Source organism: Patagioenas fasciata, chromosome 2, assembly GCF_037038585.1.
Source record: "Patagioenas fasciata isolate bPatFas1 chromosome 2, bPatFas1.hap1, whole genome shotgun sequence".
In the NCBI taxonomy this organism is placed as follows: Eukaryota; Metazoa; Chordata; class Aves; order Columbiformes; family Columbidae; genus Patagioenas; species Patagioenas fasciata.
Window position 1 is genome coordinate 34,522,972 of NC_092521.1, and position 27,577 is coordinate 34,550,548.

The 27,577-nt window shown below is 39.2% G+C and overlaps 1 protein-coding gene and 1 long non-coding RNA gene across 6 annotated transcripts in view; both read left to right on the top strand.

The window, feature by feature from the left end:
• STAU2 (staufen double-stranded RNA binding protein 2) overlaps nt 1-27,577 on the top strand; it is a 175,041-nt gene that overhangs the window by 21,979 nt on the left and 125,485 nt on the right. For all 5 annotated transcript variants that reach the window (XM_065830481.2, XM_065830483.2, XM_071804001.1 and 2 more), the window contains exons 4-5: nt 3,850-4,009; nt 6,293-6,428. In XM_065830481.2, coding sequence (XP_065686553.1) covers nt 3,850-4,009; nt 6,293-6,428 — 296 coding nt within the window. The remainder of the gene's footprint in view (nt 1-3,849; nt 4,010-6,292; nt 6,429-27,577) is intronic.
• On the top strand, nt 14,923-25,878 carry LOC139827148 (uncharacterized). Its single transcript, XR_011737398.1, has 3 exons — nt 14,923-22,917; nt 23,210-23,356; nt 25,252-25,878. It is a non-coding gene; the product is annotated as an uncharacterized lncRNA (long non-coding RNA).

Consider the following 27,577-nt stretch of genomic DNA (forward strand, 5'->3'; position numbering starts at 1 on the left):
TACTTCATTACTTTTTTTTTTTCATTATTGTGAAATAAGAAGTGCTTTGGTTGTTCCAAAAGGTGTGGTTTTGGCTGTTCATATTCATCTGCAGGAAAGAGATTTGAATTACATTCATACTGTACTTAAAATTTTTGCAGGATAAGAAGTAGTTCCTATGTATTTGTTTTATTTTTCAAGAAACTAATATAATTGAAATTAATTGATCCTTCATTAGTTGCCCTTTTGAAAACAAGATTTTCAGTAGATTTCCTAATTTTTCAGTTTTTCCATTTACCTTTCATTATTTTTAATTACACTCATAGCGATCAAAAAAGAGATATGTGCTCTGTAGACTGGTTGTTATTCAGAAGAAAGTAAGTCTAATTTTTGCCTATGCAGCAAATGAAAACAACAAAGGAGGGAACTGGATGAAGAACAAGGGTGATATTCATAAAATTATGCAGACTTCTGTACCTTTGACCTACGAAAAGCAGAGGCATAGATATTATTGTGAATGTGTTAGCAGTTTAGTATAATGTCTTGCTAATAATATGGTGATATTCCCGATAGAATATGTGAAACAGAGCTGAGCGTGTCCTAGAAAGCACGACCTGAAGGATGTAATGCTGCTGCTACTGCCATTTAAGGAGCGTCTCGCATTACTGTCCTCCTACGCACTCTCTGTTCCTGTCCACTAATGGTTTTCATGATTTTCAGAGACATGCCCTGCAAGACAGCTGTCTGTCTTGTGACCACGAATCCTAGTAAATGTTTATATCCTTTTTTCGAGTTGTCTCTGGAAAATAAGTTTTGACAGTTGGGGTGAAATGGGAAGCTGGAAGCAGTGGAGCAGGGAGAAAAGCTGTGCTTCTGACAGCTCTGTGAGGGTTTCCAGTGGTCTGCCCTCCAGGTGGATTCTTCCTAGTAAAAAAAAATCAGAAGTTCTGTTAGCATAGATGGCATTTTCGAGTACATTAGTCAGGTTGATCATTTCTTCTGTGCTTCTATGTCATTTGGCATCAGAGGAGCCAAATTTTAAAAGGGTGGCAAAAGGAAATGGATGGTGGTAGAGAAGGAGGGGGAAAGGGGCAAGGGAGGTAGCACTTCAAAAAGCTGGGAAGGAAGAGAGAAATTCTACATGCAAAAAAAAGTGAGGAGCAAAGAATTGCCAGAGCTGAGGGAGACCAACCTTACAAACACAGCAGGGTGAAAACAGGCACAGAGCCTGGTGGCCTTAGCACTTCCACTCTCTTGCCATCAGGTAATTAGGGTGAATGTGCAGTATACAAACTTCCTCAGAAAACTAGTGAGAAATGCCTTGTCGTCCATAGCAGAACTGTCAGCTTAAGTGTTACAGAACTTGAGTACTTTGTTGGCTGCTCCAGACTTTCGTTTTAGGCCATTTTATTCCTTTAATTAAATTCCCAACTACTACTGTGTGTGGCTTTTTTGGAAGAGTGCTTTGTCAGTTGGGCTGAGATGGTTAGAGCTCTGGCTATAGAAATTTACTGAGTGTCGAGGTTTTGATTGCGGGGTGACAATAAAACCATGGCAGATGTATTGTTAACCACCTCTTCCCCCTGCTTCCCCCTTCAGTCCTTCTCTGTCCCCCCTTCCCACTAAGGACAAGTGATTGGGAGGGAAAGAAGGACAGAGAGAAGAGAGTTGGAAAAGTTAAAGATGTTTTACTAATGCTACTAATAAGAATAGAGAAAATAATACAAAGTATACAAAACCAATCTTGAAAGTCTCAGCAACTGCAGAGCCAGCACCCAAAGTCGTGGATTGGACTCTGCAGCCAACCGGAGCTGGATTCAGTCTGTCACTAGGCCTCAGTTCGCAGGGACGACCAGCAAGGTCCTCTCCTAATGTTGGCCATAAGCAGAACGAAAAAGGGACGAGATCCTCATGATCTCCCACTTTTATATGAAGTATTCACGTGAATGGGATGTTATATGCCATTGGTCAGTTTCTTGGTCACCTGTTTTCTCGTTGCTCCTCTCGCGAGGTGTTCATCAATCCTAATCAATAGCCTCGCATTCCATTACTGTGTTTACCAAAACATGTATCTGGTTCTCCAGGAAAATGCAGTTAATATGAAGGCTTTAGCTGACAGGCAAATTCACTAAAAGAGAAACTTGTTTTTAATAAAACCAGGACACTGAGCAAGCCCTTTATTCTTGAATTCTTGTTTATTGCTCTAAGGACTAACAGGAGAGTTATAGGTAGATAAGTAGCCATTATTCATCATATTTTTATTGAAATTCAAGATTATTCTCCTCCTAAAAAATACTGCAGTTATACCTTCTTGCAAAATATAAACAATATAAATGCCAGATCCAGAAATTAAATTTCAGTTATTTTAGTAATAAGGATGTATGTTTGTAGATAATTTATGTAATTACAGCTATTTAGCTCTAATAGCCAGCTTAGCTTTCAGATGGGGGTAGGGTTTTACCAAATGCAAAATTAAGAAACTATTTCTATCTTACCCCTTGTCTGTGAGGAAATTGTCATGACTACTGTGGAAAAAATGACATGGTGATAGGAACTGTGATATGGGGACTTGCACTGTGCTTCTGAAAATTACAGTAAGCCAAAAGTCAAGCCTGTAATTAAGATACAAGTATATATTTATAGCATTGAGTTCATATGCACTGTGTGCATGTGTGTAGGGCCAAGTTGGGAAACATGTACATACTTGTGTTCAGATATTTGTTTGCAAGTACATGCCAAGTGAAAATATCTGTAAAGGCAAAAGGTTGACCATCATGCCCATCTCTAGATACCCAGTCCTGAATTCTAGTGTGTTTAAGTAATTTTTAAAAATACAGAGCAAATAGCTATCCAAAAGAAATTTTACTTCATATGCTGCTCAAACTAAGATGTAGATTTTTTATGTTGCCTCATGTAAGTTAGTCTGTTTTCTGAGATGGGTGCATCTTAGTTCACTGTGTATATCTGACTATTAAATCATGCCTTACATGTGTGGAATTGGTATGGAAAAGACATTGAGTTCTTAACCCTTTCTTCTCTCATTCTTAGATACTCAAATTTAAACAGAACATGTATGTATCATGTAGAAGATAGACTGTGTAAGGTCTTAAATATGCGTTGAGTTTTATCTTCATGACTGGCACAGCCTAGATAACTGATGAAATTATCCTTTATTGCAGGTTTTGAAATAGATATGCTTTTTATCACTAGTCTGTTTCTGAACTCTGAATTTTTACAATTCCTGTTTATAGATTCCAAATCAAAGAATTGCAGTTTCATTCAAAAAGTTAATACTTCTTTCATTTCTTACTTTACATTTTTGAACATGTTTGAGTTGTGACCCTGCCCTAACAATATACATTATTTTCAGACATGTGATAGTGTGAGAAATCCTTTCACTGTTTAAAAATATTTGAGCCAAATTCCCCACTGCCTTGAATAGTGTGCAGTCAATCCTATTCATTCAGAATTATTACAAAATTACCTCTTTTTTCAAGTAGTATTCTTTACCTGTCTTCTACAGGTAAAAGTGACTCAATGTGTTTAAATGTGTGAAGAAACGTGGTCTTAACTAACCTGTTTACAGTCTTCTGAGAGCAGAGGACCAGCTTGCAGTTACTATTACTTGGTTGAAATAGTATTCTGTTCTTTGATAGCTCACATTAGCATTACACTGTTTGTCATTTGAAAGACCAGATGTTGCCCATTGAAAAGGACCATTGAGCTCTGTAAGAATCAGGTGTGTTATCTGGCAGTGCAATACAACAAAAAGAGAACACAGTTTCTCTTCAGCCCTGGAAGTTTTTGTACATATTCATTTAATCTGCAGTGATAATCTTGCCAGTGTTTACCTGTTCTTTGTCTTTGAAGATGTTCACAGTGCAGCTGACACTTGGAGAACAGACCTGGGAAGCTGAAGGAAGCAGTATTAAAAAGGCCCAACATGCTGCTGCTAGCAAAGCACTGAATGAAACTACCCTACCCAAACCAACGCCTAGACCACCCAAAAATAATGTTAACAATAATCCAGGTATGACATTGTCCTCTGTGTGTCAAATCTTGTTGAAGTGTTGGAATATTCTACCACTAATAAATAAATTCAACAAGATATAAGTTAAGTTGGAGGATGAGAATCAACATAGCCACCTTATAGGTGTGACAGTGTAATGAAGAACCTCTAGTGTGAATAGTTGAACTGTAAATGAATATATTATTTAGATAAGGCTTGAATGTATACAAAGTGACTGTATGTGATCAGTAGTAGACAAGACAAAACCAGATTGAACTACAATTATTACCATAGTAAAACACTTTTCCCAAAAAGTTCCTTAGCTAATTTTTTTCATGAAATTGGGAATTTCATCCTGTTCAATTCCGTGAAGTTGCATTTGTGATGTAAATAAAAGGTCAAGATTTTACATGAGAACTTTGACAAGTAATTTCTGCATCGTGAGTTTTCCTTCATGGTAACCTATGCTTTTGAAAAGCTTTTAGATGGTTGTAGAAACTGTTGTTTGAACAATAGAAAAAATGTATATTGGTGTCTTGCATCTTTTATTTTGAGGTGTTACCTGTGAATTGCCTTCTATGAGTGCAACATCTTTAGAGATACACTTTTCAACCATGTGCTTAATGTTTTGTTCTGTCTTGTTTGACAAGAAATAAATAAAAACATATTCCTAACTTTATTTTGCACTAATAGAGAAGAGAGCATATGTTGAGAAAAAAGTAATATTTTCCTTTTTTATACTTTCCCCCCCCCCTTTTCCTCTTCTTCCCTTTTTATTTCCTTCTGCTTCCTCTCCCTTTCTCAAAAAAATCTTCAGCCACTTTCTTAAGATGGAGTAATTTTGCAGTTAATCTTTTCTATGTTAGAAAAAAAGCAGGAGTAAGTTTCCTTTAGAGCTTGTGAGTATTATCCTGAGCATTAGCCAGTAAGCATTGTTTAAGAGTGATGCAATAGTAATCACTTTCTCCTTCGGAGATCCATGTGTTGGTTCTTCTGATCCAGGACTCTGGTTTTGCCGTGTGTCCTTTGGAGTCCCTGTGACTTCAGCTGTTTAGGAAGCAGGAGGTTCACACCTCTATAAAAATGGATCATGAGCTTATTTGTTGACACGGCAGATAATCACTCAGGTTCTACATTTTTTTGGCTTTGACCATGTTCTTAAAGGGAAAAGCAGATAACGGAAGAAGCAGGCTTTAGGAGAAGTAATCAAAAATTGTGTCACTTAACACTAATTTTGCCCTAAAAATGTGTGTTGTATAGACACAGGTATCTTCTCGTCAACATTACATTTTGCATTTCTATTATATAGTCGAATTCGTAGTGATTCCTTGCTTTGGAAAATATGAAAATTATTGTTGATAGAAGTTTTTGAATAAGTATTGCATAAAAGCTTTCATTATTTGGCATATAAAGCCTCAGTGGCAAACTGGCAAATTTATCGTAGCTGTATTGAGGCTAGATTCACTTGAATGGCTTAGGAAAATATTTTGAGAAAATATTAACTACTTTTTATTGAAATATATGTTTGCCTAATTTAGGATCTTCTTACTGCAGTGGAAGTGGAGAATACTGTAGCTGAACATTTTATTTAAATTAAAAAAAAAAAAAAGTCATCACAATGCAGCTTTTTATCTGGCATTTTGGAGACCTTGCAAGTGGGCAAGTGCCGGCTGGTTTCTATTTTTGTGTTGTCACCAGTAGATGGCTGTAGTGACACTGATTTCCAGCAGATGTATTTTCAGTTTGTTAGATCATTCCTGTTAGATCATTAGTTTTTAGTCATAGTCTTAAGTTTTCAAGTCTTGCAAATGAAGTATTTTTCTTACTTCTTGTAAGATTAGCAAATGACTGCAGTAGTGCCTGTTACTGCTTGCTTGTTTTATTGCCTCTTTGCTCTATTTGTTGCTTTTATTTAATGGTATTTAGTGAGAAGAGACATTATTCTTTTGTCTTACTAGTTTCAGAAAGTGTCATGATGTATTATAAACACGTTGGAAAGATGAATAACCAGCTTGATTATAGCACTGACTTTCTCATTCACATGGGAACATTAATTATTGAAACTGCATAGAGAATGCACTGAGATGTGTGTTTAAGTATTCCTTTTCATTGCTTGTGATTAGTTGGCATCTATATTCCTGACTTTTAGAGATACTGAAATGTCATTGTAGTTTCCTCTTTTTTTATTTAAGAGCAGAAAATTTATTGCAGATCTCTTTTTGCTGCTCATCTCAGTCTTGCTTCTGTGTTTTGCACTATTTGTTGTTTAAGCACCTTACATGTATTCTTTGGGTTTTTTTGCAGGCAGTATAACGCCAACAGTGGAGCTGAATGGTCTGGCTATGAAAAGAGGAGAGCCTGCCATCTACAGGCCATTAGATCCAAAGCCAATTCCCAATTATAGAGCAAATTATAATTTCCGGGGCATGTACAATCAGAGGTTTGTACTTTTTCTATTATTTGATGTTTTTTTATCGTTTGCTTACCAGTGTGTTAAAAATGTTTATGAACTTCATAGGTTGAGAGTACAATAAAACTACGATTTTTACTAAGGAGAGTCTGTGCAGCCTTATTTAGAAACACACATAATCTCTGTCTAAAAGAAGACAGGTGACCTAAGCATGTGAAAAGGAATAAAGACATGTAAACCAACTGTTTCTGTTTTTCTAATGGACATGCTGGAGTTACAGTCTACAGCCATGGCAGTGAGAAGGCAGAGCATTATACTTCAGAGAGAGGTTTTGGTTTCCTTTGTTCTTATTTTGGGTCGTGTGATTAGAATCTGTATCATTAAAAATGAAGCACTCTTTTTAATAGAAATTCAATAAAGAATTAGGAGCGCTGCCATATGAAAACTGACTTGGAACCATTCTCGGGTTTCTACTTTTTAACAATTGTGCCTGCTCAACTATCTCAGTTCTTAATCCTCAGTAAACACTGAGGTTAGGAAAAATCTTTTCTTTAACAATTCTGAAACCTATATTCAGTGATCTCCATCAATGCTGTCATTACTGTAGTAAGTTGGAGTAACTGTTAAGAAGATAGTATTCAAGATTTTGTTTTTAAACTATGAGATTCTTAAAGATTAAAAAATTTGATAATTTAAGTGGGTGGGGCAGTTTTCTTAACTGACCATCCAAATATTTAGTTTTTCAATATGTTCTGATTTTTGGCATATCTTCATCTATGTTTCTTGTACAATTTTAGTACTGATAGAAAACAGTTCTAGCTTGTCTTGAATGAAATGTAATTTGTATCTAATGCAGCAGTCTGAGAGAAACTTAGGGTAACATATGTATTAATATGCAATCTCAATTACTTATTTTTTTGAGATAGGTTTTCTTCCCATTTTTCCTTATTTTACTGCAGAGGAACTGTATTAGGTCAGGTCTTTTGGAGCTCCAAGAGTGATACCAAGTCTAATCTGTAAAAAAAGAAAAACAAAACAACGGGTCAGAGATTGTAATAGCGTGTTTTATCAGTGAATTATGTTGCCTTTCTTATAAAGGGTTGCTTAATGGATTTCCTCTTAATTTTTATGCATTTCATAATTATAAGAAAGAATGAGGTTATGAACTCTGCAGAAATGTTTTGGTTCAAAATTACTCTTTTATTAGATACTGAATTCACAACAATGCTTAAAAATTAAAGACTTCGAAATGAAAATGCAGCATTTCAGAATTGTCTGAGGAAAATATTTCAGTTGACTTAGTCTTATTTTATTTTTCCCCAGATTTTTAAATCATGATAACTTTAGGGCTTTAACATTTCATTATGATTTTTTTTTTTTAGCAGCAACAATAACTAGAACTGTAAAAGATAAAGAAACAAAAATAACCTGGAAGAAAACTCATTCATTGCTCTACAGAACAGTGCCTGATTATTGTATTACTTGTGTTGTATTTCTAGTCAGTGCTGACCTCAGTCTCTGCTTACATATGTCATGGTTTAAAAAGCTAACTGTGGTGCCTGAAATGAGTTTTGTTAATATTTATAAATATCACATTTATTTGAATTACTTTTATTATGAGATTAGTTTGACTAACAGAGAAAAAGGCTAGACTGGAAAAAATGCAAGCTAGTAAAAAACATAAAATGGTGAATTCGGGTATCTGAACTTAGTTACTGAAACATTTGTGGAAGCAGAACACTGAAACACTTGCCAGTTGCTAACTTTTAAGATGTTATTTCTTTTCATAGAAAATGTCTAGTGCAATTTTTAAGTTGACTTCTTTGGGAATTTTTTCATGGGCACCGTGTTCCTATTTTAATGTAAAATGGTACATGAACTTTATTTCTCTGGGCGCATTAGGTGGCTGAGGGCATTGGATTTTTCTGCTCACAAAGCAAACAGGCAGAGTGGGACAGAGGGCCAGAATCTCTGCTTGCCTGCTTCACTGCGCCTCTTTGGGTACAGTTGCCCATGCAGGATGGCTGATAATACTGTGCCTAGTCGATTGATCATTCCTATAGGCAAAACAGAGATGATGTAGAGTATTGCAAGTGTACAGTATTGCATCTGGGTAGGAACAACCCCAGGTTCCAGTATAAGTTGGGGAATAACCTATTAGAGAGCAGTGACCTATTAGAGAGCAGGGGAAAGGGACCTGGGAGCTCCTGGTGGACAACAGGATGACCATGAGCCAGCACTGTGCCCTTGTGGCCAGGAAGGGCAATGGCATCCTGGGGTGTATTAGAAGGGTGGTGGTTAGTAGGTCCAGAGAGGTTCTCCTTCCCCTCTACTCTGCCCTGGTGAGACCACACCTGGAATATTGTGTCCAGTTCTGGGCCCCTCAGTTCCAGAAGGACAGGGAACTGCTGGAGAGAGTCCAGTGCAGGGCAACAAAGATGATTAAGGGAGTGGAGCATCTCTGTTATGAGGAAAGGCTGAGGGAGCTGGGTCTCTTTAGCTTGGAGAAGAGGAGACTGAGGGGTGACCTTATTAATGTTTACAAATATATAAAGGGTGAGTGCCACGAGGATGGAGCCAGGCTCTTCTCGGTGGCAAACAATGATAGGACAAGGGGTAATGGGATCAAGCTGGAACACAGGAGGTTCCACTTAAATTTGAGAAGAAACTTCTCAGTATGGGTAAGAGAGCACTGGAACAGGCTGCCTAGGAGGGTTGTGGAGTCTCCTTCTCTGGAGACATTCAAAACCCGCCTGGACGCATTCCTGTGTAGCCTCATCTAGGTGTTCCTGTTCCAGCAGGAGGATTGGACTAGATGATCTTCTAAGGTCCCTTCCAATCCCGAACATTCTGTAATTCTGTGATTCACATGAGAACTCCTTGCTGTGCTGTTAGATGAAGGCAAGGTCACACAGGTGGCACAGACTGCCCTTCTCTCGCAGCAAGCCCGTCCTGCAGCCAGGGTGTCTGTGCGGCACAGACCCGTCCTGCCAGCCAGGCTGGGCACAGGACCCTGCTCCTCTGCCCCTCCTGCCCAGCCTCACCAGAGGGAAGTCTGCCGACAGATTCTGGATCCATTATAATACCTAGCTAAGACCCAAAGAGGTGCACCTCTCGTAGTACTGTATTGTGTTCCTGTGGTATGGTATGTTACATTTGTTATTTTCTACTGCCGTGTTGTATTTAGCATGCATTTGCTGATTTTTGGAAGTTGGGTAGTAGAACCAAAGTGGTGTTGGGCTTCCCAACTAAACACAGAGTATTTAAAAATAAGATTTGAAAAATAATGTGGGTAATATGCTGTAATCAGTATTTTTAATATTAGTCAGTTTCTGACTGTAGATTATTATCTGATAAAACAGATACAAAATAGGGTAAGTTGGAAGCTGTTTCTGTCTTTCATACGGTGACTAAATTCCCTTTACTGATCTCTGTTTGAAAAATGTGCTTTTCAGATATGTAAAGTTACAGATTAAGATTAGGAGATTGTGTTAGGGAACTTTGATTCTGGCAAAATGAATGGCTTGAGACAAAAATAAAGTATTAAGTTCATCCCAGGGCATATCTTCAGACCAGTTAAATCTTGTTTTTCAAGAGGCACAAAAGATCCTTTTCGGTAACTCATGGAAATGTGCTCAAAGAGCTGCTGTTTGTATGCGAAGCTGAGGAGTGGCTTCCGTGTTAGGCTCAGATGATTTATGTTGAGGTGGCAATGATTCCTGCTCCTTCCTGTTTCCTGGCTCCAACACTGGGAGTTGAGCTGCTCAGAAAATAAACGATTTTTGGAGGGGGAGAGGAAGGGAGAAATTAGTCCTAGATTTAAAACGTAAACACCTCCTCACCTAGTCACACGAGAGCTTGTGCCATCACTGGAAAAGGGGCACGAATGTGTGTGTGGAAGTCAAGGGCAGCTCAGCTTGATTTAAGCATGTGGAGAACTACACTCTCACATGCAGTAGAGCATATTTGTATGGGCAGTCTGTTTCACAGAGCGTGTTGAAACACATTTATGTGCGAGTTGCAAAGGTCCATTTACGAGGTTTGCAGCTGATGGCATCAATTGTTACTGAAAGGGAAAGTTATTTTCATGGAAAAAAGGAAAGCAGACAAGCGACAGGGAAAAAAAAAAGTAAAGCGTCCAGCTTGGAAGGGAAGTGGTGGATGTTCCCATATGAGCATTCCTGTCTGAGTGTCCTTTCCCATGCAACAAGTGTTCCCCATAACACTTTACCATACTAGTTCTGTGGTTTTCATCAGGACCTGCTCAGGCTCTCTGCTACTTGTTCCTGTTTATGATGTTGGTATTGCTGCATCAGGGCAGGTGTTGGATACTGGGGACATATTGAGCTTTGTGCATGCATATTGCTGAGCTCTGTAGCGTGTACCAAAAGCTGCTCCTAAGGGATAGGAAAAGGGCAGAGGAGAGGAGGACTATGGTACAGTATAGGTACAACACTGTCAATGTATTGGTATTTGCAGGTGAAGGGCCTTGAGAATAACAACATGGGGAGAACAGCAAGGGAAAAATACAGCCAGAGAAACTCTGGAAAACACTGGCCAAGAAGCTGAAGAGTTAAAAAGCTCAAGGCTCCAGACTTGCAAAGGTCTTGGTAAGGCATTTAAAGCAGTGCATACCACCAGGGTAAGGTGTTAGCCTTGTAAATCTCTTCCTGTGCCAAGTTAGGAAGCGCAGGGGCAAGTCTGCTCCCGTCTTATGGGGTAGTTAAGTAGATAAAATGAGGTCCAGTTTGGGAGTGGATGAGGTATGGATGTGTTAACCTGGCATTTCTCTCAGGCTACTGAATACAGTACTCACTAGGTTGTTAACAGCACTGGGCCATTGCCATTACACTGCATCTTGTCCTGAGCTGATGAAATCTGTGCGATACTCAGTTGAACTGTGTGAAGTTATCAGCTTAGGTCTCTGGTAGGTTTGGTGTGTGTATACTGCAGTTCATTTCACAATATAGATAAGAAATTCAAACTTTTTTTCATCTCACTCTGGTGAGATGGTTTGGGAGTCCTCTCTGGATATTCTTTATTCAAGTAAAATCTGTACAGGTTTGATATTAGGAAGTTTGCATCTCTGATAACATGGAGCTTTTAAAAAAGTTCTCAACTCTGAATCCAACCATGTTAGACAACTTCTTATTTATGAAACATTTCTGTATTACTAACAGAGATTACACTAAAGGGAAAAAACATTTTGGTGCTCAGAATTTACCAGTTGTATACTACCTATTTAAAGCCTCACAAGTCAGAGTTTTGAGCAATTTGGCAGCAAAGGCACATGAAGACCTTTTGAGTTCAAACAAAATACTTAACAGAAAAGCTGCAAATGATGAACATTGCATCTTGTGTGGCTCATCTAAGAGCTACGCAAACTGACTGTGGGGAATGAAGTGCTGGTACTTTTGAGGATTGCTGACTGATGTAGGTTGCGCATTTGTCAGCAGCACATTTGGCACAATTCAGGAGAACTGACACAAGAACTGGCATGCTACTCAGAAGAGGCCAACCATTGAAACAGCAGATCAGGTTTGAGAAATACTAGAGAGCTGAGGATGAAACATGTGCATACTGCTCATATCTGTAGTCAAGGCTAGAACCCATACTGCCTCACATCCCTGAGTGTGCAGTTGGGTTAAGCCATGTAAAAAAATGTAAAAACATGGCTGTTCAATTTAGAGCAATTACACAACAAAATAAGATACTGGTTCTGACTGCAGAGTCATCCAGCTTGCCTTGTCACCATTTAGTGCTGGTTTGGTTTATTGTTTTTTTTTTTTTTCATTTAATTAGAATTGGAGAGGAGTCATTCCTGAAGTATAATTGTCCTGCAGTATTTTCAATTATAGAATGTCTGTAAGTGACAAAACAGACATTGTATCTTACAAACATACCCAAACTAAGTGTTTTCAGCCAAGAAATAAAACCACAAGCAACTGAACAACAGCTTTTGATGTTTTAGTATAGAAAGTAGTGTCAAAGAGATCACAAAACTCAAAATTCAGAAGTTATTTGCTTATTATATAAATTCCTTAAAATGTGTCTCACTACAATCTAGAGAGCGTGGAAAACCTTTATTTAAAAAATCTTGCAAAATTAAAAGCACTTGTGGAGCGTAGGAACAAAGAAAATACAAAACAATGGCAAGCTAAGGAGTGGGAGAAAGATAATTAAAACAGTTTCTTGCTTGGCTCTGAGGAATTTGGATGCTGTGATAGTTCTAGAAGCGTGTCACGCAAAGTGGTGGTGTCCCTGGGGTAAACTGCAGCTTCTGTGCACTCTGACAGTTTCTGTTGCATGGAGCATTCATGCCAGTTGGTTTGTGGTTGCTTGTATATTGTATATGATAAGTATATATTGTATACTGCAAGTGTATAATTGCATATATATTGTATCCTATAGAGTAAGGAGGAGACTATCACCTTTCTCCATAGCTCATGGGGGAGAGCACACAAATTATTCCTCCTTCTCTTTTTCTTCACAGCCCTGTCATTCTGAACACATAGTTCTTTGATGTTAGTGAATGCTTCTTTACAAGACCAGACTTGGAGAAATAGAGAGGAAGCACATTTCTGCCTCTTCTGGAGCCAGCAAAGCTACCTGGCTACGGAGCACAGGGCATCACCCCATGTGGGCATGTAGTTCTACCTACTGGGTAGGTAGCTCCGCTGGTGGGCACTGAGCTGCTGCATGGGACTGTTTACTTAGATTTATTTGCTCCTGAAATTACTTATATCAGCCCTGTGGATTAATGCCCTAAATAATGAATCAACACTTTAACAATGAGGTGTACTAAAAGGAAGTTTGAAGACTGGTCTTCAGCCAACTACATCTGCAACTGCTGGTTTCATAGTGGACTGACGTGTTCTCCAATTGAAAAGAGGATAGACTGTGTGATTATTGGATAAATTACTAAAATTGTCAGATCAGATTAGTAAAAGATTGTAGGTGAAAGAATGGAATAAAATGAAAACTTTATTTCTTCAGTGAATGCAGAGTTAAAGATTTAATACATGCATCAAAGGGAACAGATTGGAGGGTAGTGTTACTTGACATGAGTGCTTAGCAATGCAGTCTGAAATCCCCACCCAACTTCATTTGTTTCACGAAAGTTACATAGTCCTGTGGGGAAAAAAGAGGAAAATCTATCCAGAAGAACAGCTGTAGAAGCCAAATTTTGAAGTGAGTGGATTGCCCTGCAGGAGACAATGTAAAATCTGTTGAGAATGTTTTCAGAAGTGCACCTACAATTATACAACCCAGTTATCTAATTTACAGAAAGAGAATGAAGGCAGAAATTCTCCTGGCCTTTAGAAGCCCTTCTTCACTGCTGAGCACCCTGATTAACTTATAGCAGGAGACACCTCTCTGGATGGAGATCCTCATCCGTTAGAGACACAGACAGTCCAGTGCATAATGTAAAGGGTTGTTGTATCTGAAAGACTTCAGTCTAGTGTTGATTAGATCAACTGGTAGCCTGGAGAAGGCAAAGTTCAGATTACTCTGTGGAGTCTTTTCATGACTCTAGGCCCATGTTTAGCCTATTATCTATTGCTGAATTCCAGTTATTGAGGCTTTCTGTTGAGGCTTTCTGCAACAGAGAGGAAATTTCAAGCACAGCTGTGTACAAAACAGTTGTTTGTTTGTTTGTTTGTTTGTTTGTTTGTTTGTTTGTTTGTTGTCCTAAGCATATGTACTGTGGCAGATGTGAGGACACTAAATTGCCTAAACATAGACCTGTAATTCCGCTTGAGACATTATAAGGTCCTTTAGACATCCACATGGAACCAGTGGATTTGGCAGAAGACCCAGAGGAGACCTTTACTAGAGGGGTGGCTGAAGGCCAGGCAAGATACCCTAGAGCATTTCAGATGTCCCCATGTTGATAAGTTTAGACAACTGAAGGAAACCCTGAAAGCAGGGTTTATTCATCATAACGTTTTGTGTAATAATCCACCAAGACTTCAGCTATTTGTGAGAAACTTGTGCTTTTTGTGGACCAGTCATGTGCACATCATGAGGATGTCTTAGCTAGATAAATAGGTAATAAGTGTTCTAGGGAGAGGCAGGCATGCAAGTACTGCCATGCTTTTGATTGAACAAAGCAGTATTTTGCTGCAAAAAGCTGTTAGGCTGTGGACACCAGTGCCTTCACTCCACAGGTGAAGCAAACCCTTAGGTTGGAAGCCTCTTGCATTGAACTGAGTTAGTGACAGGAGAATAAACCCCTTGGTGAGACACGGTGTAGGGTGGCGCTGGGATTTTTACCTTCCTACAGTTGTTGGCTTCAGACTTCAGCCACAGATTACAGCATCCCTCCCTTAAAAAGGCCAGAAGGAGTCAGAGGTGCTCGGCCTGAATTTCCAGTCCATGTGGCAAAGTTTTGTCCTTAAAATTTGCATTTTATGGAGTAAGAGGTGTGATGATAAATACGTTTTCTGACTGACTTTGCGAAAACTCCTTTCTGTATTCTTTGCCCTTCTCCCAGCCTTTTGGACAAATGCACAAACACACTTTTGGAAGAAATATTAAAAACTATTTGGAAATAGAAATTAAGAGTTTGGTTCGAATAGGTTATATCTCCTGAAATACACTGTAATTTCATTCTGAGCATCAGATATGGATTTCAGAGAGTTAAAATTTAGGCAAAGGCAGGATAGTCCTAAGAGTAATGTAAGTGATTGTTCAGGTTAGCAATGTAATTGTTCAGCTGGAAATGGTTGTTTTAGACCATTAGATGGCAGCATGAATTTGTGTTTCGGTGCAATAACTTCACAGCAGTAGCAGTCTTTCAAAAGTTGCCTCTTTCTATTTTGAAGCTTTTCATGACTTTAAAATGTCATAATTCCAGCATAAAGCAATCAAAACCAGGTTTGCTGCGATGTTTTGCCTCTTCTTTCCCTTGAAGCTTTCTTCTATAAGGATTGAGGCTGTAATGTAGTAACTTCAATGCCATTTTCCCTTTTTTTATGTAAACCTAGTGAGAGTAAAAGGTGCCAGTTTGTCAGCCGTGAAAACTGAAGTGTTTGCTTTATCCGTGCAAAGACAGCAAGAATCCTGCATTTCACCATATTATTTATTTTCTCAGGCTTAACCTAAAGACATTTCCTTAAAGATAAGGCTGCAGCTCGACTGCCAAACCTGCAGTCACTAATGAAGCTTTCTGATGATTTGACCATTTATTCACTTGGAAGAGATTGAGATTTCCAGCTGATAATTGATTCAGTTTTGAACATTACCAGCGGAGACAGGATTCAGATAACATCTTAAAGCAAAGTGTTGTACCTCACACTGTTATTACTCTGCTAGTGTATCAACACTATGGTGTAATGATCCACTCACAGACTTTTAAATGAATTCTTTGTGTTCATCTTCTGCATGCTACATTTCACTTCCCCTGGCCTGTTTCTTCCCACTCGTTGCCTGCCTCCCACACGGACATATTGTTGTAATGAAAGTGTTGAGTACAGCTGTGCTAGGGTTTTTCTTTGCTAGTATTTGTTTCTAGGAAAGGAAAAGGGAGAAAATCAGTCCATTTCCTGTTGGTTTAAAACAGCAGAAACATCTGTTTGTCTTAAGATAGTTTTCCCAAAAGAACAGTGGCAAGGGAGCTTGCAGGTGATGAGCTTTGCCATTGCCAGTAGCTATCAGTTTAGACAATAGTGATTAGTATCGTTGGTGTAAAAATAATATAAAAATTCCTAAAACAACAGAGGATATTTATTCCTGCAATAAAATTCTTGACAGCTAATGTTTAATTTCTACAGTGTTTTAAATCATAAAAATACATAGAGTATCTGGGATTAGAAGACCCAGATCCTGCTGTGGAGTCTACAGACTCCGTTAAATTCTGTTCTAAAGCAATTTTTCTGCAGTCCTCTTAACCTGTTACAGTGAAGGTTCACAGTGCTCACAAAATGGTGTTAGGTGACGTGTCCTGGCACAGCGTGCATGTCATCCTTCTGACAAATGCATCCTGTCACTACTATCCACTGCTTTAATGGGTGTGTTTAACCTATCAGGGATCAATAAAATATTTACTCTTACAGTATTACATTGACAGCTGTTAAAACAATGTTATGCAGACTAAAAATCAAGCAGACATAATATAGAGAAAACTTAGTGGGTAATATTTGCAGTAGTGTTTCCTCATTCTCCGAGTCAGTCACTTACCTGATATCATTAAATCTGTTTAGCCTTAGCTGTAGAGCATCTAGATGCTTCATCACTCTTCATGCCTGAAATGTGTGATGTAAGACATGACATTTTGTACCATCGCATCCTTCTAACCTATCACTCAAGATTAGATAGTTTTGTCAATGACATTTTGGCCTTATTTACAGAGTTCCTGAATCCCAGTGCTTTATTCTTCTCTTAATATTTTTCTTCATTTTCTTTCAGGACATAGTGAGCTCCTCAAACCACTTACTTTCTTGCTCTGTCTGGTAAGGGGACTGCCCTGTCCTTTTGTGGTCCTTCAGTCACATTTTGGTATTTCTCTTGAAGCTTCCATTTATGGAACAAGGTTTTGGTAGATTCTTTTCTTTGTGTTTCGGCTTCCTCAGATATTTCTCTGCTCTGGAAGATCTGCATCTCCAACTTTCAGCCATGACTTTTCTTGTTCTCACTTAGGCTGAAGAGCATGAAGAGGTGAAATACAGATCCTTCTCATCTTTGGTTACCTAATTTCTGTCTGTCAACATTGCTTTTCCGCTTGGGAGAGTTCCCATCAACCTTCTGATTCAAAGATCTTCAGGGCCCACAGCCTGCCCCAGCACCTTGTGAATCTCTTCAGTGTGTTGGCTTTGCAGCTCGCTGGGTGTCCCGAATTCATTTCTCTAGACCTGTTTGTTTTAAGGCAGCTTTACTTTCAGTATATGAAGAGAAGACTAATGTTGTTAGTGTGTATGGAAATAAGCACTGATTCAGAATGCTCTTCCAGGACTGGGAACGTTTTGGGTGTGTTTCCTTTTCCACAGTTAGCTTTTTATTCAACCTTGTATTTTTCCTGTACTTCTACTAAATGCCGTCAAGAGACCTGTGAGATACTGGGTTCAATGAAACAAAGACTAGTTGGTCTCCATTCTTGTTATGGCCTTTCTGCTGTATCCAGAACCTGAATATTGGTTATGAGTAAATATTTTCTCTGCTTGCCTCTTGGGTAATGACACAGATGAACTGCTGTTACAGCTCAAAGGTTAGTTTGAGAGGCTGTCATAATTTTCTTGAGGGAAGCAAGCAGAAAGAGGTTCAGTGGCTAATTTTTATCAGCTTATAACTCAGTAAGAAATGACTGGAATTGTATTCTCTCCCAGTCCAAGGTCTTTGTCCCTTTTGAACTTAAAGTTCTGCCATAAATTGAGGAAATATTAAATTTTTTCAAGAAAGGTTTTCAAGATTCTTTTATGATAATGAGTCTGAATGCAGAACTTCCTGCCAGCAACCCATGTTGTTAGTTTCTCTTCAGGTCTTGTCTACAGTAGTGAAAGTATAGTTAACATGTCTTCTGAAATGCTAATTCCCAGTATCTTCTGAAGATCTGCTTATCTTTTCAGTACTTTTTGTAAAGAGGAATGTCAGTTTAAATTGGTTATTGTCACAGAAAGGATAGCTGCATTCACAGTGTCAGTGTCAGACTTGTTTCAGTGAAATGGGGCTGAACTGGAGAAGAGATGGATGCCCACCTCACTACAACCTCCGTTCGGGTAGTTGTAGAGAGTGATAAGGTCTCCCCTCAGCCTCCTTTTTTCCAGGCTAAGCAACCCCAGATCCTTCAGCCGCTCCTCATCAGACTTGTGCTCCAGACCCCTCACCAGCTTTGTTGCCCTTCTCTGAACTCTCTCCAGCACCTCAATGTCTTTCTTGTAGTGAGGGACCCAAAACTGAACACAGGATTCAAGGTGGGGCCTCAGCAGTGCTGGGTACAGGGGGATGATCACTGATACAAGCCAGGATGCTGTTGGCCTTCTTGGGCGCCTGGGCACACTGCTGGCTCATGTTCAGCTGGTTGTCAGTCAACACCCCCAGATCCCTTTCTGCCAGGCAGCTTTCCAGCCACTCTTTCCCAAGCCTGTAGCGCTGCCTGGAGTTGTTATGATCCAAGTGCAAGACCTGGCACTTGGCCTTGTTAAACCTAATACAATTGGCCTCAGCCCATTGATCCGACCAGTCCAGATCCCTCTGTAGAGCCTTCTTACTCTCAAGCCAATTAACATTCCCACCCAATTTAGTGTAATCTGCGAACTTACTTAGGGTGCACTCAATCCCCTCATCCAGATCAGTGATAAAGAGATTAAACAGAACTGGCCCCAGCACTGAGCCCTGGGCAACACCAGTTGTGACTGACCACCAACTGGATTTCACTCAGTTCACCACAACTCTTTGGGCCTGGCCATGCAACCAGTTCTTTCCACGTCAGATGATATGGCCATCCAAACTGTGAGCAGCCAGAATGCTGTAGGAAACACTGTCAAAGGCTTTTCCACAGTCCAGGTGAACAACATCCACAGTCTTTTTGTCATCCATTGAGTGAGTCACCTTGTCATGGAAGGAGATCACATTTGTCAAACAGGACCTGCCTTTCCTAAACTCATGCTGTCTGGGCCTGATGACCTGGTTGTCCTGAATATGCCACATGATGGCACTCAGGATGATCTGCTCCGTAACCTGCCCCAACACAAAGGTCAGACTGACAGGCCTGTAGTTCATTGGATTCTCCTTCCAGCCCTTGTTGTAGACGGGCATCACATTTGCAAATATCCAGTAAACTGGTACCTCACTGGTTAGCCAGGACTGCTGATAAATGGAAAGTGGCTTTGGCACCTCCATCAGCACCCTCAGTTCCCTTGGATGGATCCCATCTGGCCCCATGGGCTTGCGTTTTTCTGCATGGTGTAGCAGGTCACTAACCGTTTTCCCTTGGTTTATGGGGGCTTCATTCTGCTCCCTGTCCCTGTCTTCTAGCTCAGGGGGCTGGGTACTTGGAGCACTACTGGTCTTACTGGTAAAGACTGAGGCAAAGAGGCATTTAGTAACTCGGCCTTTCCTCATACTTTGTTGCTATGTTTCACCCTCCTTTTCCAAGAATCAAAAAGTCTTATCATTTCATGGCTGCTGTGCCTCAGATGGTCTCCAGCCATCACATCACCCACAAGTTCTCTGTGAACGGGTCCAGTGTGGCACTTTCCCTAGCTGGCTCACTGACCAGCTGTGTCAGGAAGTTGTCTTCCACATGCTCCAGCACCTTCCTAGGCTGTTTCCTCTCTGCTGTGTTGTATTTCCAGCAGACATCTGGTAAGTTGGAGTCCCCCACAAGAACAAGGGCTAGCAATTGTGAAACTTCTCCCAGCTGCTTACAGAATATTTCAGCTGCCTCTTCATCCTGTAGCAGACTCCCACCAGGATATCTGCCTGATTCTTGCCCATAAATACTCAACCTTGTTGTCACCGTCATTAAGCTCTAGACAATTAAAACACTCTGTAATATACAGGGCTATGCCACTGCCTGTCCCTTCTGAAGATCTTAAAGCCATCCATTGCAGCACTCTCGTTGTACCAGTCATCCCACTGTGTTTCTGTGATGGCAACTAGGTCATAGTTTTCCCCCAGCTCCTCCTGTTGCCCCTGCTGCATACATTGGTGTAGGTGCACTTCAGGTGATCCCTCCACCTTTTTGGAAGGAGAAGCTTTAATTCCTACATGACCATTCTCAGGCACTAGCACACCGTCCTTCAGACATTGACATGATGTCCTCAGGCTTTTCTCTAGTGAGCCTGGTTGTAATAACCAACATCATAATGACCGTTTCAGAAACATGTATGATCAACAGTCCTTGGCATCTCTACCCTCTAAGTCTTCTTTGGAGTCCCTGCTTTCTAGAATACTGATCCACACCATCTTATAAACGTTTACTACATACCCCACCTTTTAGCAAGTCTGAAACCTTACATTTTAGTATATTGATCTAACATGATCCAACTTTTTTCCTGTATTAATATTCAGTATTAAATTTAATTCAGTGGATCAGCTGAAGCAAGTCACTGAGCATTGGTGACCCCTACTACTGCACCCTTATTGCATCACTTTTATGGTTTTTATTAGCAATTAATTAATATACTTGTCAATCATTGGTGTAAATGCATTATGCCCATTAACATTTGAAAGTTGAAAGAGTATTATGTCTGCTATTTGTAAATAAGCTTTCCTAGGAAATCTGCTCTTTTCATGCTTTATGTGGAAAGGAATCAAAGCACTGAAAGACCTCACCACTCATATTTTTGCTTTCTGACCTTTTTGCCCCTTCAGACTTCACTATGATTGATTAATAGACCTCCTCCCTTCCCCTCGGCAGTGTGGATAAAGCTTCCCTTGTAGGGCCATCCACATTGTTCTCAGCATCCTGATTGGATCAGTGCAGGGCAACACAAAGTGCCCTCCCGGTCCAGCTGACCAAGCTCTCTCTATCTCACGTTTCACTTCTTTGCATGTCTGGTGGCACAAATGGGAAGATTTCTGTACAGAAGCTGTAGCTGTGGCCATGACAGTACGTTTTCAGAGGATGTGGAGATGATAGGTAGCAAGGTAGGAGAGTGTGCATCCTCAGCTCTTCTCAGCTGCTGGGAGGAGACTCATTAGGCCAGAATTAAGTGTGTTTTTTAAGTTTGTTCTTCCTTTCAATCTTTTAGTTGCCAAGTTTAAAATTATAGGTGAAGTTTTTTACTCAGGATAATGCCATTTAATGCCTGTATGTTTATATTCTTCTGAGTAGGAACAGAATGTAGCCTAATGTACACTCATTACTTCAATTTAAGTTAATTTCGATGGTGAGAATCACACTATGAGCTTTCTTGGGCCTTCTTCCTCTGTGGACATTTAGGTTAATTAATTCCTAGGAAGTCTGAGGCCTGAGATTATTTTCTTAGTAGCATTTTTATTAGCATTGTATTACCAGTATAACTATATGATAAAATTAAATGAGTGAGGTACTTAATTTTCTTATTTGCTTAGTCTCTAGGCTGGCAAGTGATGTGATTTTTTTTTTTTGACAGGGGTTTCTTATGTAGAAAGAAAATGATACTGTAGTCAGATATGCAGCATTGTTTATGTTCTTTTACTGTAATGGGTATTTGGACAGCATTCTCAGTAACCACTCCACATGCTTGTAAAGATTAGTGAGTAATACAGTCCATGGGAAATTTTATGAGCTGGAGTAGATAAGAGTTTGAGATGTTTGTCTTCTGGATGTCTGCTTTAACCTCTAAATACACAGTGCACATCACAGCTTCATTATGTTTTCTCTTTTATTCTTATTGTACTTGATTTTATGTCACGAAAAGGAACATTTTCTTTTTTCTTGTATTTATCTTTTCCTGCCCCAGCCCCCATTTCCATTTCAGCATTGTCCACTTGACATTTTTCAATGCTTTAAACTCTGGAGGCTGTATTCTTGTTATGTTCTTATGTTATTTATGCTGTTTTTGCAGTCAAGAATAAGTTGAAGTTGTGTTGACCATTTTCATTACTTAGTTATTTGGTTGATAGATAAAAATACTTCTTCAGATGCACGTAACGTTTTGTTCTGTGCTCTCTTCTTGGTTTTGATTGTTGTTTTTTGCTTGTTTTTACTACCTTATTCTCCAGTGTACAGTACTTTGAAAGGTTCATCTCATGATCCTTTCTCCCTAGGTTTTTTCCTTTTATTTCTTCTTAGGCTTTTTCTTTTTCCCCCCCTCTCATATCTCTTGCACTAATTTCTGTTTGTTTTAAAAAAATGTATTAGGGCTGGTTTTGAGACCCTTCTGGCACTTTGAAAAGTGCTTCTTCAAGACTTCTAGGCTTTAGACTGAAGGAGAGAGAGAGAAATAAAACCAGAAGCAGAGATCTGGACTTACTGTGCATGGAAGCATTTCTGTATAACTAGTGCTACAGGCTGGCTCAATATATGTGCTCTATTACTTGTTACCCTGATTTGTGACTGTTAAAGTGTTTGACTTACTGTCAGTAGCTTTTTGTTGGTTTCTTCTAATTACTGTTGATGAGCAACTGTTTTTTACTTGTTGATGTACGTATTTACTGAAAATGGTAAATAAAGTAGCGGTACAGCAGAGAGTAAATATTTCAGTCCAATGTCTGTATTGAGCAACTTGAGATTCAGAGATACAGTGATGTGGCAATATTATGGTCTTGTCATCACAAATTCTCCTGGGAAGCTTCCACATTAGGTAATGTTATGATAAACTCAATCCCCCTCCCTTTTGTTTTTTACTCAGGAATGTTTCGATACTGCGATCGTGAAAACATGAGGCAACTTTTGATTAAGTTAGTCATACTGCTCAAAGGAACTGCATAGTCTCTGGCCCAGGAAAAGAAGAAAAGAGAAAAAAAAAAAGGGAATCATCATTAACTTCATGAAGTATTCACAGACTTAGCACAAAGTTTAAAAGAGAGTATAAATAAAGACATGGAAGTAAAAAAAGGATAAAACTCAACAGGAGGTTACTGTGTACTAAAGGTAGATTGTGTCTGACTAATGTGTTAACCTTGCATGTTATGTGTTAACTCATTTTTTAGGTAAAGAGAGTAAAGTAAGTTATATATTTGTGGGATGCAGTTAAGCATTTTATAGCATTAAATAAAGGTACTGTTTTCATTAAACTGAAGGAAATAAGGATTTGTATAAGAAATACAAGGTAGGAAAGGAGAAGAAGAATAATCAGCAGTATTAAAAGTCAAACTTGGAGGAAGATTATTAAGTACAGTTCTTCCAGTTCTAGAGTCAACCTTTTTACTTATTTTTATTCAAGGTGTTTGCACGAAAAGTAGGAAAATGTCCATGGGATGCAGAAGGCATTGTCACTATGCAGGAAGATCAAGATATGCAGGAAGAGTTGAATGATCGTGAGGACTGGCACATTAGAAGTGGGATGAGACTAGACTTCCTGGTATAAAATGTAAGATTAAGATCATGGGCACCAGTAATACAAATTCTGTTGGCACCTGAGGGTTATTCAGTTGGAAATCACAGAACAGGATTAACTATTTGCAAGATAAACTAAGAAAACTGATGTGGTTGAACCAAAGGAGAGGCAGATGTGATTTTTAAGATGTGTTGAGCAAGATATTTCTGGTAAAGAGATATAAATATCACTGTTGTACAGAACACTATTAGTGTTTCATGTGCTATATTGTCTGCCATTCTTGACTCTTATGTTCATGCACAGGAGCAAGTATAGGGGGAGGAGCTGTGAAGGATTATCAGGATAGTCTGCAGCCTTTTATACAGGAGACTTCTGAAATACTTTGACTTGTTCACTTGCAAAACAGAGGCTGAGAGGGAATGGGAAAGTTCGCCTTGGAGCTAAACATAACAAAAAACTAAATGAACTACATAAGTTAAAGGATAGTATTGACACAAACAAAATGTGAGAGTATAGCCTACTTCAGTATCAGGAGATTCTTAAGTATCAGCTCAGCTTCTAGATCGCTTTCCCAGCAGAAGCACTGGAAGCGTGTAATCTGTTTTCTAATAGACCCTAGCAGATAAAAGAGGACTATGTTATGCAGTTACCCACAACTCAGTGATCTAGCCTGTTTAATGCAGGATTTGCTGATATTCTTACATTTGAAATAGAGAAGATTTGGGGTTTCTGTGTCTTAAAATGGGAAGGAACTTATGTCTTCCCATTAATTTTTTAAATTAACATTTTATTTTGAATCTCTTTCTATTGATATGTTTCTATCATATGGTTATTCTTTAAATTTTTTACATAGTCAATTAAGCATTCTATTGCTTTGGGGGTTTCTACAACTAGGTCAAAATGGGTTTAGTAAACTGATCATAGCAAATATTATATAAAGAAATACTGAATCATCCAGAAATAATGAAACTAAGTTTAAAGTTCTAAAAGTTTAGTTTATAGTTTAAAACCATCTTTTGAATGAAGGATAATCTGCGACAAGTATACATGACTTTTTTTTTTCTTTTTAAATGTCATCTGTGTAGCTCAGGGGAGGCCAACATTAGAAAAGTGAAAACAGCAACAGGCTGTATAAATAAATCAGCTGAATAGAAATTTCAGAAAATTATCTTTCCATCTAATAATGGATATGTTTGGCTAAAAGTGATACATTGTATCTTGTCATGCTCGCTTTACATTAAAAATGGTTTTGGAGGATGTGGAGGTAATCTATAAGAGGACAGCCAGCCTAATTCAGGGATAATGGACTGTAGTTCTCAAAAGGACTACTTGGAAAGAGAGCCTCCTTGTTCCCAGGGGGTGTTTGAACCTGCTGAAAGAAACAGACGGTGGACTGTATGAATGCAAAAATGGCTATACTGGATGTTTCCTTCTTCAAAATGTAGAACTCACATGTGTATGAAATGCACGTGGCTAATGGACTGCATAGTAAAATAGGGCATGGCCAGGGAACAGCTGCACTAAGCAACTAGCTCCCCTAGAGAAATTTCAAATGTTATGGAGAAAAAGCTGTTCACAGTGAACGCAGTTTCCTCCTCCCTGGCAGGGTCTGTGTCTCTCTGTCCCTCCGCTGGCGAAGTATTTCCCTGGTTAAACAGCGTCAGCGGGGCTGCCCGCCCACATGGGTTGGTGTGGAGAAGGAGCCAGAGGGAAAATGTGCCAGGAATGACCCTTTCAGCATGGAGTTGGCATTTGAAGAATAACATTCCCGTGCCATGTTATATCTCGTCTTCTAGTGGCCCTCATCCTGCCCAAGCTGATCCCTGTTTCTCTTCGCTTTGCAATATGAAATTGGAGTAGAATAATAGTTCCTATGACACTTCTGTAGTGGGGAAGTAATTGGGTTTATTTGTTCTTTTTTTACATAGGTGAAGAATACATTTGCCATTAGAGTTTAGACAAAACCTCGCTGGAATTTTTAGCAGTGAAAAGGAGGCTAAATCTAAATAAAACTCCTGGTTTCCTTGAGCTACAACTTGCACTTGTTTTTAATCCCCTTCTAAAAATAAAGTAACAGTATTTATCAGAAACATCTATGCCATTGAGGAATCCAGAGAAATGCAGGAAATGCAGTTTGAACACATAATGTATGTACTATTACTTTATTTGTCTTTATGTGTGTGGATTTGATGGCCAAAAAGGAAGAGGCCCCAAGGGCTCCTTACTATGCAATTAATATTTTGGCTAGAAAAACAGCAGATTGTTTCAGTATGCTTACATGTTATGACATCATATTCCAGTAAAATTATAATGAACAGAATTTTTGTTTGTCTCTGTGGCAAACCAAAATGAGTTTTCTAATTGTCAACAGACCTTGGTGATTTATTTAATTATAGTGGCGCCCGCTCACACCAACTTAGTTAAGGTCTGTCAGCATTTCTGTTATGAACCCCTGTTTTTAGGGGTTTATAACTAGTTGTAAATATTTGCTCATTGCTGAAACTTGGCATTCAGGGTCACAGTCACAGAGCAAATATCCCTATTCAGGTTGACTATTCTAGGGTGATACCAGTGGCATTAGCTAAAAAAGTAGATTTCTGATGCGCTGAAACTCAGAATAAAGAGAACCTGTTTTCCAAACCTCGTATTTGACATATTTTCTTAAGAATCTCAAATGTCCAGAAGAACCAGATGAAAATGAACTTGTTTCAGTTGGTTATATGTGACCATTTGTTAAAGTGTTACCCTTTATCACATCTGTTCTTCTTCTAATTGAATGTGTCATTTCACATGTCCTTCTATTGTCTTCTAATCTTGTAATCTTCTGTAGTTTGGCTGTGTCTGTCATCTTATGTTCTGAGGAGTGTGCCAGTATCACCTGGGAATTGTTATTAAACAAGAATTTTCTCAGAAGGAAAATCCAAACCTTTGTAGCTGCCATGTAGAATGCAGGGAGATGCATATTCTTTAAATGCAGGTAGTTTAAAACTTTCAGAAGCCTAATGAGTCCATACATGAAGTGTTGCTGTTGGAAATTCTGACTGTCTCAGTCCTGTGACTGAATAGAGCAAACAGAGGGCTTGGGAGCGTGGGACTGATGTTCAGGTGTTCTTGTGATGGAAAGTGCTGTGCTGTCATGTGATAATAACCAGCAAATTCCATGTAAATATTCTGAAGATTGTTGATGTTTTCAGTCCTTTTTAGCGACTCAAATGTAATGTATTGGGAAGGTTTGTTAACAATCAGTGGCAGATACGATACCTTATCTTTGCACGGGGTTGTTCCTTACATGAGTGTGCATCTTCAGGATGCAGAATCATTCCTTATTAAAACTCAGTTTAATTGTTGTACTGTACTTTTGGATTGTAATATCATCATTAGTTTTAAGGCTTTTATTAATATGGTCTCTGTCTTCACCATTGAATAGAGGATGATGTTTTGTTTCTTTTTGACACGCTTTATGTTGTAGAGAAGCCAGTGTCCTCACAGATTTAGTCCATTTTCTGAGGGTTTCAGGTGCTCATTTGCACTTTCCTGGCAATGTTCATATTGTCAATGCTCTGTTATAATAACTCTGCTTGAGGCCAAGCAGAGCAAGAAGTTTAATCAAAACCATGTAAAAAGCCTAATCGTTCTGCCAATGCCAAAGAGCTGCGTGAGGCTCTTGAGCCACAGGCTGAATATCATTTTTCCATATTATCACATTAATAGCTCCCTAAACACTCTTTAAAAGAAAAGGTTGGGAGAGGGGAGAGAAAAAGAGAGGGTTTGTTGTGGGATCTGAGTTTATAAAGAGGATTAAGGTTCATGTGCTTTCCTCCTTTGCGTGTAATGGAAAGGTAGGTCTAGTAACTCAAAAAGAATCAGGAACTTCTGATGGATGTTGTATTTTCCCTAAATCTAGGTAGTTGCTAACAGCACTACCACATTTCTTTTTATTTAAATAATACTGTGAAGTGATGAGGTGGAATGTACAATCCAGGTACCTACTGCTTTTGCATGTCAGAGCTTATCCAGTTGTTTCCAGGCTCTAGTTCTAGATCTTCTGAGAACAGCTTCTGGAATGGTGGAAGGATTCCTGAGAACTCTGTGAGGAACCTGAGGGTGCCTGTTTCTGCAGGGAAAGGATAGATACAGGAGACTGTGGCTTCTAGCAAGCTCTAGCAGTTGCTAGCAGTCAGCTACTCCTCATCAAAAGCTGCGTTTAGCTTTTCTTCCAGCTGTCTCCTGATTAGAGAGGGCCAAGCACCCTTT